General features: G+C 44.5%; 4 protein-coding genes across 4 annotated transcripts; 3 read left to right on the top strand and 1 right to left on the bottom strand.

Moving 5' to 3' along the window:
- The first annotated feature begins 323 nt into the window (after window positions 1–323).
- LOC138364433 (coagulation factor V-like) lies at window positions 324–1,046 on the top strand. Its single transcript, XM_069324065.1, has one exon. It carries the CDS (start codon window positions 324–326, stop codon window positions 1,044–1,046), a length of 723 nt encoding a protein of 240 aa, XP_069180166.1.
- A 1-nt stretch (window position 1,047) lies between these two features.
- Window positions 1,048–1,473, top strand: LOC138364432 (coagulation factor V-like). The gene has a single exon (XM_069324064.1). It carries the CDS (start codon window positions 1,048–1,050, stop codon window positions 1,471–1,473), a length of 426 nt encoding a protein of 141 aa, XP_069180165.1.
- Window positions 1,474–1,631: 158 nt separating this feature from the next.
- On the top strand, window positions 1,632–2,378 carry LOC138364431 (coagulation factor V-like). Its single transcript, XM_069324063.1, has one exon. It carries the CDS (start codon window positions 1,632–1,634, stop codon window positions 2,376–2,378), a length of 747 nt encoding a protein of 248 aa, XP_069180164.1.
- Window positions 2,379–2,595: 217 nt separating this feature from the next.
- LOC138364430 (transmembrane protease serine 13-like) lies at window positions 2,596–3,099 on the bottom strand. Its single transcript, XM_069324062.1, has one exon. The coding sequence runs from the start codon at window positions 3,097–3,099 to the stop codon at window positions 2,596–2,598; it is 504 nt and encodes a 167-aa protein (XP_069180163.1).
- Between the last annotated feature and the right edge of the window lie 17,244 nt (window positions 3,100–20,343).

Raw genomic sequence — 20,343 nt, 5'->3', positions numbered from 1 at the left:
TTGAAACTTGATGACTTCTGTGATGACTCTGGCCTTGAAACTTGATGACTTCTGTGATGACTCTGGCCTTGAAACTTGATGACTTCTGTGATGACTCTGGCCTTGAAACTTGATGACTTCTGTGATGACTCTGGCCTTGAAACAAGCTCGTTATAGTTAAACAATAATAAACCTGAGAGTTGGAACAACGTCTTCCCTGACGCGAGATAATAATGATATTAACTAGAAAGCTGAACAAAAAATTTAAAATAATATATTATATTTTCCTCAATGGCCTGAAGAACAATTCTTTTCATCGTTACACTCAACCAGCAAGACATGACATGACCCCAGAGTTGTCAGTATATGACATGACCCCAGAGTTGTCAGTACATGACATGACCCCAGAGTTGTCAGTACATGACATGACCCCAGAGTTGTCAGTACATGACATGACCCCAGAGTTGTCAGTACATGACATGACCCCAGAGTTGTCAGTACATGACATGACCCCAGAGTTGTCAGTACCTGACATGACCCCAGAGTTGTCAGTACATGACATGACCCCAGAGTTGTCAGTACATGACATGACCCCAGAGCTGTCAGTACATGACATGACCCCAGAGCTGTCAGTACATGACATGACCCCAGAGTTGTCAGTACATGACATGACCCCAGAGTTGTCAGTACATGACATGACCCCAAAGCTGTCAGTACATGACATGACCCCAGAGCTGTCAGTACATGACATGACCCCAGAGCTGTCAGTACATGACATGACCCCAGAGCTGTCAGTACATGACATGACCCCAGAGTTGTCAGTACATGACATGACCCCAGAGCTCTCAGTACATGACATGACCCCAGAGTTGTCAGTACATGACATGACCCCAGAGTTGTCAGTACATGACATGACCCCAAAGCTGTCAGTACATGACATGACCCCAGAGCTGTCAGTACATGACATGACCCCAGAGCTGTCAGTACATGACATGACCCCAGAGCTGTCAGTACATGACATGACCCTAGAGTTGTCAGTACATGACTCCAGAGTTGTCAGTACATGACATGACCCCAGAGCTGTCAGTACATGACATGACCCCAGAGCTGTCAGTACATGACATGACCCCAGAGCTGTCAGTACATGACATGACCCCAGAGTTGTCAGTACATGACATGACCCCAGAGTTGTCAGTACATGACATGACAACAGTGTTGTCAGTACCTGACATGACCCCAGAGTTGTCAGTACCTGACATGACCCCAGAGTTGTCAGTACAAGACATGACCCCAGAGTTGTCAGTACATGACATGACCCCAGAGCTATCAGTACATGACATGACCCCAGAGTTGTCAGTACATGACATGACCCCAGAGATGTCTGTACATGACATGACCCCAGAGCTGTCAGTACATGACATGACCCCAGAGTTGTCAGTACATGACATGACCCCAGAGTTGTCAGTACATAACCCCAGAGTTGTCAGTACATGACATGACCCCAGAGTTGTCAGTACATGACATGACCCCAGAGTTGTCAGTACATGACATGACCCCAGAGTTGTCAGTACATGACATGACAACAGTGTTGTCAGTACCTGACATGACCCCAGAGTTGTCAGTACCTGACATGACCCCAGAGTTGTCAGTACATGACCCCAGAGTTGTCAGTACATGACATGACCCCAGAGTTGTCAGTACATGACATGACCCCAGAGTTGTCAGTACATGACATGACCCCAGAGTTGTCAGTACATGACATGACCCCAGAGTTGTCAGTACATGACATGACCCCAGAGTTGTCAGTACATGACATGACCCCAGAGTTGTCAGTACATGACATGACCCCAGAGCTGTCAGTACATGACATGACCCCAGAGTTGTCAGTACATGACATGACCCCAGAGCTGTCAGTACATGACATGACCCCAGAGTTGTCAGTACATGACATGACCCCAGAGTTGTCAGTACATGACATGACCCCAGAGCTGTCAGTACATGACATGACCCCAGAGCTGTTAGTACATGACATGACCCCAGAGCTGTCAGTACATGACATGACCCCAGAGCTGTCAGTACATGACATGACCCCAGAGTTGTCAGTACATGACATGACCCCAGAGCTGTCAGTACATGACATGACCCCAGAGCTGTCAGTACATGACATGACCCCAGAGTTGTCAGTACATGACATGACCCCAGAGCTGTCAGTACATGACATGACCCCAGAGCAGTCATTACATGACATGACCCCAGAGTTGTCAGTACATGACATGACCCCAGAGCTGTCAGTACATGACATGACCCCAGAGTTGTCAGTACATGACATGACCCCAGAGCTGTCAGTACATGATCACCACCCAACACACTCACCCATGGTCCTCGTAGGGGCCTCGTAGCCTGGTGGATAGCGCGCAGGACTCGTAATTCTGTGGCGCGGGTTCGATTCCCGCACGAGGCAGAAACAAATGGGCAAAGTTTCTTTCACCCTGAATGCCCCTGTTACCTAGCAGTAAATAGGTACCTGGGTGTTAGTCAGCTGTCACGGGCTGCTTCCTGGGGGTGGAGGCCTGGTCGAGGACCGGGCCGCGGGGACACTAAAGCTCCGAAATCATCTCAAGATAACCTCAAGATGGTATTATACCAGTATATTCTAGGGAAACGTTCTCTGGGGGAAACATTCACAGGGGAAACATTCTCTGGGGAAACGTTCACTGGGGAAACGTTCACTGGGGAAACGTTCACCTGGGAAACATTCTCTGGGGAAACGTTCTCTGGGGGAAACATTCTCTGGGGAAACATTCTCTGGGGAAACGTTCTCTGGGGGAAACATTCTCTGGGGAAACATTCTCTGGGGAAACATTCACTGGGGAAACATTCTCTGGGGGAAACATTCACTGGGGAAACATTCTCTGGGGAAACATTCTCTGGGGAAACATTCTCTGGGGAAACATTCTCTGGGGAAACATTCTCTGGGGAAACATTCTCTGGGGAAACATTCTCTGGGGAAACATTCTCTGGGGAAACATTCACTGGGGAAACGTTCACTGGGGAAACGTTCACTAGGGAAACATTCCTTGGGGAAACATTAGCTGGGGAAACATTGGCTGGGGGAAACATTCACTGGGGAAACGTTCACTGGGGAAACGTTCACTAGGGAAACATTCTCTGGGGAAACATTCACTGGGGAAACGTTCACTGGGGAAACGTTCACTAGGGAAACATTCCTTGGGGAAACATTAGCTGGGGAAACATTGGCTGGGGAAACATTCACTAGGGAAACATTCTTTGCGGAAACATTGGCTGGGGGAAACATTCACTGGGGAAACATTCACTTGGGAAACACTCACTGGGGAAACACTCACTGGGGAAATATTCACTAGGGAAACATTCTCTGGGAAAACATTCACTAAGGAAACATTCACTTGGGAAATGTTCACTGGGGAAACACTCACTGGGGAAACGTTCACTGGGGAAATATTCACTAGGGAAACATTCTCTGGGAAAACATTCACTAAGGAAACATTCACTTGGGAAATGTTCACTAGGGAATCATTCATTAGGGAAACATTCACTTGGGAAACCTTCACTAGGGGGAAACATTCACTTGGTTAAAGATTCTCTAGAGGAAACATTCACTAAGAGAATCATTCACTTGGGGAAACAGTCACCAGGGGGAAACACCCAGCAAACATTTTCACGTTTTTAAAACGTTCTAAAAACGACATTTTATTGTTTTCAGCACGTTTGTAATTACGTTTAAAAAACGTATTTTGAGAAGTTGTAAAAATGACCTTAGAATGTGAAATGGAAACTTTTAAAAAACTTTTTATAATCTTTTAATTACCGACATTAAAAAGTTTCGAGCTAATTTTTTTATCTAATATTGTTGCCAATTTATTTACATACAAATTAGGTCAATTACAAATAAATAGGGTACAAAAGAGAATTAAAATATTATATTTAATTGAGATTCAGTAATACAAAATATATGTTATTTGTAAATGATTTATATAATATACAGTATATATAATATATAATATATAAAATAGGAAGGGAGTACCACCTCTAGCTGGAAGAAGGGGGACCCATAGCCTCGGAGGAAACCACGCATAACGCATTAGAGGGAATGTTTAGATCCCCTCCAATACAGTTTCTGTGTGCTTTTCTCCTACCACCCTTCTCCTACTATAATATATAATATATAATATATATAATATATAATATTATATATATATATATATATATACATGAATATACATATATATATATATATATATATATATATATATATATATATATATATATATATATATATATATATATATATATATGCGAACAAGCCTGAATGGTCCCCAAGACAATATGCAACTGAATATATATATATATATATATATATATATATATATATATATATATATATTGTGACGGTAACGCGTTGGTGTTCGGCTGTTTAAGGCTAGGGGTATGGCCTCGTCACATAGTTATAAAAAAAAATAGAAAAACTGGAACTTCGTCTGTGGTAAGGTAAGGAGAAGACACACAAAACACAAGTAAACTTTAACAATGAAATTTTAATTACGTTAAATAAATCAAAACATGAAAATAATGCACAAACAAATTCTTATAATAAAATCAATCAATCAAAATAATAAGAATACTTAAATGACAAAATGAAAAGTTACGTTAAGGCAAAATAACAAGAAGTGCAACACAAAGGTAAGTGGGAGGTGCTGGAATATTGGCTTAAAGCCACCACCTCTCTCAGTACACGCTAGAGTCTAGCTGGGAGGTGTGATGGCCACGAAAGCACTGAACATTCTAAGGACTGATGTTGGGGCGACCCCAGACATCAGGTAGTATTGGGGGGGGGCGAGGCAGGTGCAGCCAGACCGGCGACCAATCAGCGGAGCCGTAGCGATCAACGGGTAGTTTGGTGGTTGGAGTTCGAACAGGTGGCTGGCTGCATACGTTTTGCTCACCCTGGCAAGCCTTGCTGGTGTTGTTGTCGTTGTTGGACATTTCTTCCATAGTCTTTTTATATAATTGTGAAGACGTAATTATGGAGGGAAGAGCAGGCTCAATCTCTTGAAGGAGATTATCGTCACAACTCTCCCCCGAAGCCTGCGGTTCTGGAAGAAGTACGTCGTTATGTGGTGGAGTATTAGATGGAGTTGCTTCTACTTCATAAACTCTGGAGAGATCATGGGCTAAGATGTTGTCAGACTCTTGGTATAGCGTGTCTCCAGGTTGAATTTCTGCAGTTAGCAAGCCCATAGTAGAAGACGTTGAGATGAGAAGTGGGCGTGCTGCAGGAGGTGTAGGGTGGTGTGGTCCGTATTGATGGTGGACCGAGCACTTTTCAGGTGTGGAGTGAAGTGCTGAAGCTTCAGGATGAGGAAGAGTAGCTCCTTGCCAATTGTTCCGTCGTTCCTTGTAGCAGTAGTCGCTGACAGGTGTATTCTTCTCGCCTCGTTGCTGCATCACGACACCACCATCGTCGGTACCATTGGCGTCGACATGGAGGATGTAGGGCTTATCTGACGAGGTGAGAGTGGAATTAGAAGAGGGCATAGGAGCACGAGTATTATCCTGAAAGCATTTGGGAAGATCATTAAGGATTTTGGAATTAGAAAGCGCCGACTCCTTGTCAGTGCTTTCGGGAGAAGAAGCCGGGATGGTCTCACTGTGGATGTAGGGTTCTGTGAAGGTAGAACAATTAATCAAGACAGTGGGAGGAGTACCATTATATTGCTTCAGGAGGTTGACGTGGCACAGCTGGGTCTTCCGCCGCCTATCTGGAGTCTCTATCACATAATTATTATTATTCCTGCACTCTTTGACGCAGTAGGGTCCTGAAAATCTGTTTTGTAAAGGTGAACCTGGGATAGGGAAATAAGCAAGGACGAAGTCTCCCGGCTTGAATTTTCTTACTTTGCTGGTCTGGTCGTAATGAGTCTTCATTCTCACCTGGGCTTTCAATAGATTATCATGGGCAAAGCGGTGGACTCTCTCTAGAATGTGCTGAAGGTTTTGAAGAAACTGGGGCACATTCTGATGCTCACTGAAGGTGGCATCTCTGAGAGAGTCTTTGAAAGCCTTAAGGGGAGTACGGCACTTACGGCCGTAGAGCATCTCATAAGGAGATACTCCTAGGGACTCATTGGGGAGACTTCTGAAAATACACATTATTAGGTCAATCTGCTTATCCCAATCCTTTGAGGTTTCACTACAAAACTTTTTCAAGAGTGCTTTGATGGTCTGATGACTACGTTCAAGAGAACCCTGTGAAGCAGGATGATAGGGGCTGGACAATACCTGTTTGATGTTGAACTCCTCCAGTGTCCTTTTGAAGAGATCACTGGTGAAGTTGGTGCCACAGTCACTTTGAATCTCCCTGGGAAATCCGTATTGAGTGAAGATCTTCAATAGATGTTTGATAACCGTAGCAGCCGTGATGTTCTTCACTGGAACTGCTATGGGAAATCTGGTGGTAGGACACAGGATGGTTAGGATGTAGGCGTTACCTGAACTGGTCCGAGGTAAAGGACCAACACAGTCTATTATGAGTCTGTGGAAAGGTTCCGCAGGCACCTGTATGGGAATCAGTGGTGCTCTGGGAATGGAGACGTTCGGTTTGCCTGCCATCTGACATGTATGACACTGTTTTACGTACTGTTTGACGTTGTTTACCATACCTGGCCAGTAGTAGTCTTGACGAATCCCATGGTAAGTCTTGTTGAAGCCGTAGTGGGAGAATGCTCCGTGGGCCAGGTGTAGAATAGTGGGCCGCAGGCTGGTGGGAATCACAAGTTGTTCGATGTTGGCCCAATCGTCCTCCTCCTTCAGTTTACTGGGTCTATATCTGCGGTAGAGCAAGTCGTTCTCTAGGAAGAACCCAGGAATACTGTCGGGTTGAGTCTCAGCCTGGAAAAACAATGGTGTTAAAGTAAGATCTTCCCTCTGCAACTTACGGAACTCCAACTTGGTCAGATGCGGGGGTAGTTTCTGAGGGTCTTGAGGGACAGCGGTAGCAGTAGAGTCAGCTGGCTGTGGACGTGCGGCTTGTGCACGGGTGGTCACGAGAACCGGAGGAGAAACTTCATCACTCTCTTGAACCTCTGCTGGAACATACTCAAGAATAGGATTTATTGGCACAGAGTTACACACCTGGGGTTTGTCCATGACGATCAGGTTGGTCGGTTGCAGGTCTTCTGCCAAGTCGTTGCCTAGGAGAAGTTGCACTCCAGGCATGGGAAAAGGCTTTTCCCTGACGGCGACTTGGACTTCCCCGTTCACGTAGGGACAATCCAGGTGGACTCTGGCGAGAGGGTATGGAGTGGTAGCAGTGAGGTCAGTGATGAAGACTGTTTCCCCGGTGTAGACTATGTTGGGCACAGCCGACTTCAAGATGATCGATTGTAGAGCCGCTGTGTCCCTCAAGATCTTCAATTTGAAACGTCCCTCCGGATTTGAACCGTTGGCAGAGACAGTTCCAGTATACAGGTGGTTACTGAAAAGAGAAAGATCATTAACATCAACACCAACATTCATCACAGGCTTACCGGACTTAGGAGGAGTTGGTTTGGGTCTTTGTTGGTCAGTGGTTCCCTTGTATTGAGACTTACCACATTTGTCTATGGTATGTCCATAGAGTCTACAATATTTGCAGTACAGTTGTGAACCAGCTTGATCGGGGCTCACCTTCTCGTAACTGTACCACGACTTCTTACTGGAGGATGGTTCAGGTGTCAGCCGGTGGATGAGGCTGTAAGTGTCAGCCGACTTAGCACACTTCAGGTAGTCGGTTTCTTCTTTATCTGCTAAGTAGAGGCGGACAGGAGGCGGCACACGTCTCAAGAATTCTTCAACAAGCATCAGGTTGACGAGTTCTGTAAAAGTAGAGACATGTGCTGCTTCCAGCCATTTCATGAAATACCTCCGTTTCGTGTTAGCAAACTCGAGGAAGGTAGTGGTACTTGCCTTCAGGTGGTCACGGAATTTCCTTCTATAACTTTCAGTAGAGAGGAGGTAGGCGTCCAACACTGCTTGTTTCAGAGTGTAGTAGTCATTCTCAGACGCCAAAGTACTGAGTGTGACTGTAGCTCTACCTGTAAGATGGACTCTGAGAAGTGTGGCCCATTGGTCGACAGGCCAACTGAGTTGATTAGCAAGGGTTTCAAAGGTGGTGAAAAAAACATCAACTTCTGCTTCTACAAAGGATGGCATTAACTTACTTGCATGTGATATATTAAAACTGACGGGAAGATTGGCAGTAGCTTGCTGGCGTTGAGCGAGGTGTGAAGTTTCCAACGTATATTCCCGTTGACGACACTCAAGAGCCAGAGTCGCTTGTTGCTTGTCATGTTCGCGTTGTATTTCCAACTCGCGTTGTTTGGTTTCAAGCTGTAAGCGTTCCCGCTCCTGGAGTGTTTCAAGCTGTACTCGTTCACGTTCACGGAGCATTGCCAACTCACGTTCCTTGAGGGCGATCTCTTCCCTTCGTATGTCAGCTGCTTCCCTTTGCTGTTCACGGGCTTCCCTTTGCTGCTCACGTTCAATCTTGGCCAGCTCTAGTTTGAGTTTCAGCGTTGCCAAATCAGTTTTATCTGCAATATAGTAAGTTTCATGAGTTTCAGAGTCTATCTTACCTTGCTCTAAATAGTAATCCAGCAACAGGTTGTGTAGGTCATTTTTGTTGGCTTGGTAGGGAACTTCTAGTTGATACTCATGTGCAAGAGTTTGTAGTTCAGTCCTCTTGGCACGACTTAAAGTCCCTATTTCACCTGCTGGATTTGCACGGAAAGTTTGGAGACGAAACATGGTGAAATTAGCAAATAAAGGTACACGAATATTCAATAATGAAATGTCAGAAACAGGACAACGTGGCAACTGGTACCTATCCTGTGTGATCTTTAACAATTAACGTTAAGTGAAAGATATTAAATGATTAAATTAAATCAAGGGCGCAGGAAATCTTGTACCCGGTACTCATGTAAGAGAATAAGGGCAAGAAAATCCTACTAACAAATGAAACAGAGTTTCGAAAACAAATGAAACAGTTAAATGCTTCAAAAGTAAAATTGGTAGTCCAAGGATGTAGGCATACCTTGCCAAGTCTCTATAGGACATAAAGCAAGTTTTTCCTACTGAATTTAATATGATACTTACAGAATTAGCGAACTTTTGTGCTCTGAAAAAATAAGCTAATTCCCTACCGTTGTATGTATCATCATCTCTGACTGACGTGTAGGGGTGCGAGGTGTCAACTTGTGACGAGAACTGCTGCTGAGGTCCCAATTCAGCAACTAAAGTTCGAGCTAGAGGAACTATGGCCCTCTTTGTCCTCCTACAGTCAGATTGCAGAAGATTGGGTACTCTTGACCCGGGGCAGACCACAGTACCAGGGTACCAATATGATCTGTCAGAATGAGAAATATTCAAGGGACATAGATGGTAAATACGAGTAATAACATGGAGGGAGAGATGACCAATTAAGAGTATGACTGAGGCCTACAGTCACCACGTAATCCAAAGTTGTCTCACCTTCACTATATGTTACTCTCGTAATGCACAATACACCGCACCTTATAAAAAATGAAATTGAATGAAAAATAGTAAAGCTACGTTAACAAAGTTAAATACGCTTACCATAAATTACCACTTGGCACCAGTACCTGAGTGAAGCTCCTAGGACAGGCCCCCATATAACTTGTGACGGTAACGCGTTGGTGTTCGGCTGTTTAAGGCTAGGGGTATGGCCTCGTCACATAGTTATAAAAAAAAATAGAAAAACTGGAACTTCGTCTGTGGTAAGGTAAGGAGAAGACACACAAAACACAAGTAAACTTTAACAATGAAATTTTAATTACGCTAAATAAATCAAAACATGAAAATAATGCACAAACAAATTCTTATAATAAAATCAATCAATCAAAATAATAAGAATACTTAAATGACAAAATGAAAAGTTACGTTAAGGCAAAATAACAAGAAGTGCAACACAAAGGTAAGTGGGAGGTGCTGGAATATTGGCTTAAAGCCACCACCTCTCTCAGTACACGCTAGAGTCTAGCTGGGAGGTGTGATGGCCACGAAAGCACTGAACATTCTAAGGACTGATGTTGGGGCGACCCCAGACATCAGGTAGTATTGGGGGGGGGGCGAGGCAGGTGCAGCCAGACCGGCGACCAATCAGCGGAGCCGTAGCGATCAACGGGTAGTTTGGTGGTTGGAGTTCGAACAGGTGGCTGGCTGCATACGTTTTGCTCACCCTGGCAAGCCTTGCTGGTGTTGTTGTCGTTGTTGGACATTTCTTCCATAGTCTTTTTATATAATTGTGAAGACGTAATTATGGAGGGAAGAGCAGGCTCAATCTCTTGAAGGAGATTATCGTCACAATATATATATATATATATATATATATATATATATATATATATATATATATATATATATATATATATATATATATATATAGATATGTGTGTGTGTGTGTGTGTGTGTGTGTGTGTGTGTGTGTGTGTGTGTGTGTGTGTGTGTGTGTGTGTGTGTGTGTGTGTGTGTATCATGAAAATAATAAACACGTGATTAAAAAAGTGACAGTGTCAGACCAAGGAAGAAAATTGAAACAGAAATTTCCTTAAGTACTTTTGTATATTAATACATCTTCAGAAGGAGTACTGAAGATGACTCCTTCTGAAGATGTATTAATATACGAAAGTACTTAAGGAAATTTCTGTTTCAATTTTCTTCGGTGGTATGACACTGTCACATTTTTAATCACGTGTTTATTTTCGTGATACACACACACACACACACACACATATATATATATATATATATATATATATATATATATATATATATATATATATATATATATATATATATATATATATTAGTATATTTTGGTAGCAGTCTTTCCTGTAGACATATATTATTAAATATGACCGAAAAAGTAAGATTAATAATTCTAACACGAATTTTCTCAATCTTTCGTACATTTCGTTTCACTGTTGGAGGTAAATCAAAGATCAATTCTCCAAAATTCATTTTTATTTCTAGTCTGACATATATAGTAGATATAAACCTCGAAGATGTGTAAAGCTCTATTCAGTTTCAGTTGTGTGTTTGTAAACTAAAGTCTTTGAAAATGTAATAAGTTTTACGAAACGCGCTCAAGTGTCGCGTCAGACTAGAAATAAAAATGAATTTTGGAGAATTGATCTTTGAATTACCTCCAACAGTGAAACGAAATGTACGAAAGATTGAGAAAATTCGTGTTAGAATTATTAATCTTACTTTTTCGGTCATATTTAATAATATATATATATATATATATATATATATATATATATATATATATATATATATATATATATATATATATATATATATATCCTGATGAAGCAGGCTGTGATTCATGTTATGCTGAGATCAGTCTGACGTTACAATCAGTTATTGTTACTTAAAACTAAAACAAGTATAATTTCCTGAGTATACATAACACTAGTTATGCCTAAAAATATAAACCTATAAATCATTTATGAAAACTGTAAAGTAAAATCTTAAAGTCTAGGTCTAATTAACTACAAATAAAAATCTACAACTGAATGTAAACACATCCAAGTATAATATTCATGTTAGCATCATGCAATATATCTTAGATTAAGAATCTCCAAGTTAATTTTAAATCAAATGAAATATTAGAGAGAGAGAGAGAGAGAGAGAGAGAGAGAGAGAGAGAGAGAGAGAGAGAGAGAGAGAGAGAGAGAGAGAGAGAGAGAGAGACAGAGACAGAGAGAGACAGAGACAGAGAGAGACAGAGACAGAGAGAAAGAGAGAGAGACAGATAGACACTGAGACAAACAGACAGACAACCACACACACACACACACTCAAACGCAGAACAAGAAAAGAGAGGAGACAGAACAAAATTAAGACAGGGGAGAGAAGACTGAAGAGAAACAACAGAGTGGGGAGAGAGAAATGAGAGAAGATTGAAGAGAAGGGGGAAGAGAAAGACAAGAGAAGAAAAAGATACAAGAAAAGTATACAAGATAAAAATAAAGTGAATACCACAAATGTAAAAAGTAAAGGAAGAGAGAAGCTAGAAGAGACAGGAAAGGAGAGGTGTTAGAAGAGAGGAGGAAAGGAGAGATATAAAAAGAGACAAAAAAAATAGGAGAGAAACGTAACAGAAGAAATAAAAAAAAGGACATTTGTGAGAGGAAAGAAAATAAAGAGACGAGAGAAGACCATATATAACAAGAGAGTGTGAGGATAAAGAAACACTGGATATTTTCTTAGTAGACATCCTCTGCCTCATCTTGTATTTGATGTTTTCGTAGTTTTCGTCAATTGCAAAGTTTTCCCTGAAAAGATATTAACGTATAAATTAATATTTAATTATTTGCTTATGTAAATTGCACACAAATACACAAATTTTATATATATATATATATATATATATATATATATATATATATATATATATATATATATATATATATATATATATATATATATATATATATATATATATATATATATATATATATATATATATATATACACATACACACACACACACAGAAACTGTATTCGAGGGGACCTACATTCCCTCCAATGCGTTATGTGTGGTTTCCTCCGAGGCTATGGGTCCCCCTTCTTCCAGCCAGAGGTGGTACTCCCTTCCCTTTAAAAAATATATATATATATATATATATATATATATATATATATATATATATATATATATATATATATATATATATATATATATATATATATATATATATATATATATATATGTCGTACCTAGTAGCCAGAACGCACTTCTCAGCCTACTATGCATGGCCCGATTTGCCTAATAAGCCAAGTTTTCCTGAAGTAATATATTTTCTCTAATTTTTTTCTTATGAAATGATAAAGCTACCCATTTCATTCTATATGAGGTCAATTTTTTTTTATTGGAGTTAAAATTAACCTAGATATATGGCCGAACCTAACCAACCCTACCTAACCTAACCTAACCTATCTTTATAGGTTAGGTTAAGTTAGGTAGCCGAAAAAGTTAGGTTAGGTAGTCGAAAAACAAATAATTCATGAAAACTTGGCTTATTAGGCAAATCGGGCCTTGTATAGTAGGCTGAGAAGTGCGTTCTGGCTACTAGGTACGACATATATATATATATATATATATATATATATATATATATATATATATATATATATATATATATATATATATAATATATACTTTCTAAGATGTTCGCCATCTTTCAACAATATTAAATTAGAAGAGTATGACAGCTTGCTGAAATCAACACTAGAAAAATCCCTCAATGACTTACAGTGGAAACAGGCCTTCCTTCCTGTCAGACTCAGAGGCCTTGGCGTGCGCACAGCAACACAAATTGCTGTACCAGCGTTCCTGTCCTCTTCAGTGGGGTCTGACAACTTGGTGAAGGAAATCCTACCTAAGCACCTAGTTCAACAGGCAGGGGTACATGATCCCAGCTTTACAGACTGCACAACCAAATGGGTCTTTCTCGCAGGACCAGCACCCCAACCACCGCCTTCTGAAGCCCATAAGCAATCCAGCTGGGATCGCCCCATTGCCGACCAAAAAGCTGCGACTTTGCTAGAAGCTGCGACAACACCACATGACACTGCCCGACTTAGAGCTGTAGCAGCTCCCCATGCAGGTGATTTCCTTTTAATAACCCCAATGTCAGCAACCGGCACCCGTCTCACACCGCAAGCCCTCCGAAGTGCCGTGGCTCTCCTCCTTGCTGCCCCAATCCACACCGAATACAGGTGTATTTGCGGCAAGGCAGAGGCCGACAGATACGGACGGCATGGCCTTCTCTGCCAAATGACAGGAGGATGGCATGCAAGACACGGCGAGGTCAATGACATTATTAAGAGAAGCCTTACCACAGCCGGTTGTCCAGCAGAGAGAGAGCCCCGTTACCTAATGTCCCGCAACTCTGATGAGCCTGTCGGTCGCCCAGACGGAATCACGGTGAACCCCTGGAAGAATGGTAGACAGTTGGTGTGGGACTACACTTGCGTTTTAACATTAGCCAATACCTGTGTTGACTTCAGTGCTACACAAGCAGGAGGAGCTGCCAATCACCGGGAAGCGGCCAAGTCACGTAAATACAGAGACCTTGAGCACCACTACAATTTTGTCCCCATTGCCTCAGAGACACTTGGTGCCTGGGGGAAAAGTGCTGCTAGCTTTTTGAAGGAGTTGGGGTCTAAGCTAATCGAAACAACTAGAGACCCTAGAGGTGCCAGTTTTCTTTTTCAGCACCTTAGTGTGGCAATCCAGAGAGGAAATGCTCACTGCATCCATGGTTCCTGCCTGCCATCTGAGGAGCTGGAGGAGCTGTTCAACTTGTGACAAGCAGCCTTGTACCCTGCATGTAATCAATATTGTAACTTTTTTTGTATAATGACATTTCAAATAAAGTTAGATAAATATACACACATACCAAAATAATAGGGGTGGTAGGAGAAGAAAATATCAAAGTGCTCAGTGAGGATCCATAAGGTCTTCTCTGGGTACTCTATATTTTCTTCTCCGAGGCTATGGGTCCCTACACTTGCACCAGAGGTGGTACCCCTTCTAGGTTTGAAAAAATAAATAAATAAATAAATTATATATATATATATATATATATATATATATATATATATATATATATATATATATATATATATATATATATATCAACCTGTTCTCACACTTTCGTACAGTCAATATTGACTTATTAAATAAGTGCATATGTGACATACTAATTTATTGTAAATATTTTAGTTTACCTTGAAAAGCTTCATAGAAAACACAGACCTTACCTAACCTTCATAGTATGTTCCCCTCCGTGGTGCCTCCTTGCCATGGTGAGGGGCTCACGTACACCTCCCTGGGTCCAGTGTGGGTTGCCTGTGCCCCCTCTTTGGGAGGTGTACGTGCTGAAGGGCACCATGTAGGGGCCTTGTGAGCCATCGGACCACCCGCTGGAAGGTTCGCCTGTGAGAGGCCGCCCTGAGTGGATGGTTGGGTGTCCAGGCTGGGGCGATAGGGGGACTGGGTCTTAGCACCAGTGTGGAAGAATGAACGAAGTAGTAGGACTTCCCTGTTGAAAAGGGGGAGCACCGCTGGGGACGACACACCCTTCCTGCACTGGCCCGCGCTCGGCCTCCCTGGCTGCCCTGGTAGGTGGTATCCCTTGGTTCCAGGTTCCATCTCTCTTGTTTGGTTTGCTGTATGGATAACGACTTGCCTTCTATTACCCAGGCTCAGGGGGTGGGCGACCAGGCTCCTTAGTCAGACCGTCCTGGAAGACCGGGATCTGTAGCCCCCGCTACAGGACCCGGTTTAGGCCCAGACCGGACTCTTCCTCCCTGCTCCCCTCCCTCCTCTGTGGTTGGGTCGAGCCCCAAGCTCGACCAGTAGTCTTGTGACTACTGCACCTTTCGACCCGTCTCTCTCTAAGGGTTCTCATCGCCATGGCCGCTCTCGTATGCTCCCTTCCCATCCTACTTCGTTCCATGCTTTGTTTGGTCCTGCTATGTGGACTAAATACTTTGACCTCCTACCTTTGGATTCAACTCCTCCTGATGATTTTTCCCTTCATAGGCATCTTGTCGATTCCGTGGATGCCTCTATCACCTTCAACCCCACTTGTCTTGGTACCCGTGTCGTTGCTGCTCCTTCTCAGGATGCGGCCGCCCGCTTGGCCGCCTTATCCTGCCTTGGCGAGACCCCTGTTCGGTTCTCGAAGAACGCCCGATTGAATGCCAGTGTTGGCACTGTTCTCCTCCCGCACCATGTTGCGACCGGTGTTAGGGACCTCAAGGACTGCCACGAGGATATCAAGCATATCCTCAAGGCTCAGGGTCATTCTGTACTCCAGGTGGATACATTTACTCGTCCCCCCTCGTGGTCACCGCCGTCTGCCCCTTAGGGTTGTGAAGGTTACCTTTGATGGTAGGTCCCTTCCGCCCTCTGTCATTCTTGCTGGTGTCAGATGCTCCGTTCAGGAATATATTCCCTCTCCAAGGCTCTGCGGTAAGTGCTGGAGGTTTGGGCATGGTACCCTCAAATGCTCTAGTCCTGTCTCTCTCTGTCCCCTGTGTGGAAGCGAGGGTCACTCTAAGTTAGAGTGCACTTCTTCCCAGGCCCGCTGCCTCAATTGCGCTGAGGCCAACCCTACTTTCTCCCGTGCATGTATTCGTTACAAACTTGAGGCGGCTGTCCACAGCTTGAAGCACCGAGACCGTTTGTCTTTTCCTGAGGCTCGGCGCCAAGTTCATCGTCTCCCCTCTTTCGCTGGCGTCTCCTATGCTCGCATGGTGCGCTCTTCCTCTCCTCGTCCTTCCCACCTTTCTCAGTCTCACAACCGTTTCTGAGCCTTAGACCCGGACACACCCACCACCACCTCCCGTGTTTCCCTCCGTTCTGTTCCGAAGGGTCCCCCTCCTGGTTCTCTGTCTAGGGCTCCCCTTCTTTCTACCCAGTCTGTCACGTCTCCAGTGTCTTCTATTTCCTCTCCTTCTAGTCCTTCTTCCCGTCCTTCTCCTCCGTCTCTTGGCTCTCCACGCCGCCTGACTGTGCGGGCCGACGTCCATCGCTATCCTGATGGTTGTATTGCTCGCTCTCGATTTTCTTCTCCTATCGAGACACTGAAGTCTGTTGCCCAGTACGTTGCTGCTGGGATGCCTGTATCTTTGAGTCAGAAGCGGAAACCTGGCTCCTCTCCTTCCTCCTCCCCTGTCGGTAAGAAAGCTTCGCTTTCTTCTTCACCCCCTATCTCTGATTCTATCATTCCTTCCCCTCCCACTTCGGTGGTGGTGCCCCCTGTTCCTACTGTGGGGGTTTCTTTCGCCCCTGGTTCCATCTCGGTTACTGCCCTTGCTGAGGTGCGCTCCCCTCTTTCTGCCCCCCCTCCTCCCCTTCCTTCTCCTCCAGACCCTGCTCGTCCGCCTCTGGTCCATCCTCCCGCTTCTTGCCCTCCTTCTTTACTCAGTTTACCCATGCCCCATAACCCTGACTTCGCTGACCCTGATCCTGACTCTGTGCTTTTTTAGCGTGCTGTGTTCCTTTTTCATCTTTGTTTCTTCTTTGCTCTCTGTTGCTCTCCTCTCTCTCTTTGCTGATGTCTTTTCTCCAGTGGAACATCCGTGGATTTTACGCCAATTTCCTTGACCTCCAACTTCTCATTTCACAGTATTCGCCCCTTTGTGTCTGTCTCCAGGAGCCGATGCTTGGTTCTCGTCCTGGTCGCTTCCGTGGCTATTCTTTTCTCTCCCCATAATTCTTCTGCTCTCTTCATTCGTTCTGATGTTCCCTTTGTCCCCTTACTTTTTTCCTCGCCTCTCCACTGTTCTGCCGCCCGTATCTTTGTGCGTAGATGGTACACGGTTTGTTCTATTTATCTCCCCCCCACTGTCCCACTTTCTCTTCCCGATCTTAAACACCTCCTAGACTCCTTGCCGGAGCCTGTGCTCCTGCTGGGTGATTTCAATTGTCGTCATGCCCTTTGGGGTGATGTGCTGACAAACACCCGGGGTCACCTCCTTGAACCTTTCATCCTCTCTTCTTCCCTGTCCCTTCTTAATTCTGGTGAGCCCACTCATTTGGACTCTCGGACTCGCTCCCTTTCTTGTCTCGATCTTTCTCTGTGCTCGTCATCCTTTTCCTTAGATTTTGGGTGGCGAGTCCTTGATGACCTCCATGGCAGTGACCATTTTCCTATCCTTGTCACTTTTTTCTCCTTTTGCCCTCTTCTCTCCTTCCCTAGGTGGCGGTTTGCCGAGGCTGACTGGCGTTTCTTTACTCTCCGTGCTACTATTTCCGACCTCTCCGTTTTACCTCTCCCTCGCGCCCTCCTTCTTTTTCATGACACTGTCTTTGACGCTGCCCTCCACTCTATTTCTCGCTCTTCCTCTCGGGGAACACGGAAGTGCATTCCCTGGTGGAGTTTGGACTGTGCTCGGGCTGTCCACTGTAAGCGTGCAGCCTGGAAGAGACATCGCCGCCGGCAGACGGTTGAGTCTTTTCTTTTGTTTTGGAAGGCGAGTACGGTGGCCTGTAGGACCATCCGTGCGGCTAAACGTGCTTGCTGGGAGTCTTATGTCTCCTCCGTTACGTCCGAAACTCCTCTTCCACTGGTCTGGAAGCGTACCCGCAAGATTGCAGGTAAGTTCGTTCCCGATGTCTCAACGGTCCTTCGCCTCCATGGTGCTCTTGTGGCGGACCCGTTGCAGGTTGTGACCGAACTGGGTTCCCATTTCTCCTCTGTTAGTTCTGGTTCTCATCTCCCCCAATCCTTCCTTCTTCGTAAGCCTCTCCTTGAATCTCGTCCTTTAAATTTCTGTACTTATCTTCACCTTCCCTATAATGATCCCTTCTCTCTGTCTGAACTTCAATCTGCCCTGGCCCTTTGTGGTTCTACGGCAGCGGACTCCGATGGCATTCATTATGAAATGCTTCGCCATCTCCCTCCGTGCACGTCTCAGTATTTACTGAGTCTGTACAATCGGGTCTGGGAGTCGTCGTCAGTCCCTGAAGACTGGCTCGATGCTGTTGTCCTCCCTGTTCGGAAACCAGGGTCTCTCGGGTCATCCCCCAAGGACTTCCGCCCAATTGCTCTCACGAGTTGTGTCTGCAAGCTCTTTGAACGTATGGTCAACGTTCGTTTGATGTGGTTCTTAGAGCACTATCACCACCTCTCCCCTTCTCAATTTGGTTTTCGCAAGTGCCGCAGCACAACAGATGTCCTGGTGAACTTGGAGGTCTATATTCGTACTGCTTTTGCTGCGAGGACCTCCGTTGTTGCTGTCCTTTTTGACCTGGAAAAGGCTTACGACACTACCTGGCGGTATCATATTCTGTCTCAACTTCATTCTTTTGGCCTTCGTGGGAACCTCCCTCTCTTCCTCCGGAGCTTCCTCTCTCGTCGTTCCTTTCGTGTGCAGCTTGGTACTGCTCTCTCTGCCCCTTTTCAGCAGTATGAGGGTGTACCCCAGGGTAGTGTTCTGAGCACTACTCTTTTTCTAGTTGCCCTCAATGGTCTTCTTTCCTCTCTTCCTTCTGGCATCTTCTCTGCTCTCTATGTTGATGATCTTACCCTTTGATGTCGGGGTGATGATTCCCCTCTCCTTCAACAGCGGCTTCAACTTGCGATTGATGCCATGTCGTCTTGGGCCACTGATCATGGCTTCAAGTTCTCTGCGTCTAAGACTTGTGGTATGACTTTTACTCGGAAGCATGTCATTCTTCGTCCCTCCTTGTCGCTTTATGGTCATCCCACTGTGTACAGGGATTCCGCGAAGCTTTTGGGGTTAGTCTTTGACACTCGTTTGTCTTGGTCAGCCCATATCTCTTACCTCCGAGTTGAATGCTCTAAGGCCCTTAACCTCCTTAAGGTTTTGTCCCATACTTCTTGGGGAGCGGATAGGCGCACGCTCCTCTATTTGCACTCCTCTCTCGTCCTGTCTAAACTCGATTATGGTTGCCCTGCATACTCTTCTGCTTCTTCTTCTACTCTTCGCCGTCTTGATGCTTTGCACCATACTGGGTTGCGTCTCAGCTCTGGTGCCTTTCGTTCGACTCCCGCCCTTAGTTTGTATGTTGACACTGGCTTTCTCTCTCTTCAGGACCGCCGTGATCGCTACTGTCTTCGCTATCTTGCGCGGTCCTTCCAACATCCTTCCTCTCGCCTCTGTCATGCATTGACTTTTCCTCCTCCTGTGGTTCCTGTTCCTCTTCATTGTCTCCCGCTTTCTGTCCGGTTATCTCGCTTACATAATTCTCTTTCTGTTCATATTTCTAATGTTTCTCCTCGTATTGTTCCTTCCTTACCTCGTGGAGAGTCCCCTTTCCCAAGTTTTGTACGTCCTTGACTTGTATTACTAAAGCCTTTACCCCTCCTACTATTCTGAAAAGCCTCTTCCTTGAGCACTTTTCTTCGCACTCCCACTCAATTTCCATCTTCACCGATGAGTCTAAGTCTGCGGACGGTGTGGGCTACTCTGTTGTTTTTCCTGACCGTACTTATATGTGTCGCCTCCCTTCGGAGGCTAGCGTCTTTACTGCAGAACTTTATGCTATTCTCTATGCTCTTCGTCTCTTGCTTTCTCATTCTCATTCCTCCTTTGTGGTTGTAGTTGATTCTCGTAGTGCCCTCATGGCTCTAGGGTCCTTTAATCCTGTCCATCTGGTGGTCATCGAGATTCAACATTGGCTGTTTCTTATTTCTAGTAAATTTAAATCAGTAGAGTTTTGCTGGGTTCCCAGCCATATTGGTGTTTCTTTCAATGAGCGTGCGGATGCTGTCGCTAAGG

Source organism: Procambarus clarkii, chromosome 13, assembly GCF_040958095.1.
Source record: "Procambarus clarkii isolate CNS0578487 chromosome 13, FALCON_Pclarkii_2.0, whole genome shotgun sequence".
Classification (NCBI taxonomy): Eukaryota; Metazoa; Arthropoda; class Malacostraca; order Decapoda; family Cambaridae; genus Procambarus; species Procambarus clarkii.
This window is presented reverse-complemented; position numbering and strand designations above follow the sequence as displayed.

What these genes read in the sequence shown, in the direction of transcription:
- LOC138364430 (XM_069324062.1), bottom strand. Translation starts at nt 3,099, where the DNA reads ATGTTTCCCCCAGCCAATGTTTCCCCAGCTAATGTTTCCCCAAGGAAT.
- LOC138364433 (XM_069324065.1), top strand. Translation starts at nt 324, where the DNA reads ATGACCCCAGAGTTGTCAGTATATGACATGACCCCAGAGTTGTCAGTA.
- LOC138364431 (XM_069324063.1), top strand. Translation starts at nt 1,632, where the DNA reads ATGACCCCAGAGTTGTCAGTACATGACATGACCCCAGAGTTGTCAGTA.
- LOC138364432 (XM_069324064.1), top strand. Translation starts at nt 1,048, where the DNA reads ATGACCCCAGAGCTGTCAGTACATGACATGACCCCAGAGCTGTCAGTA.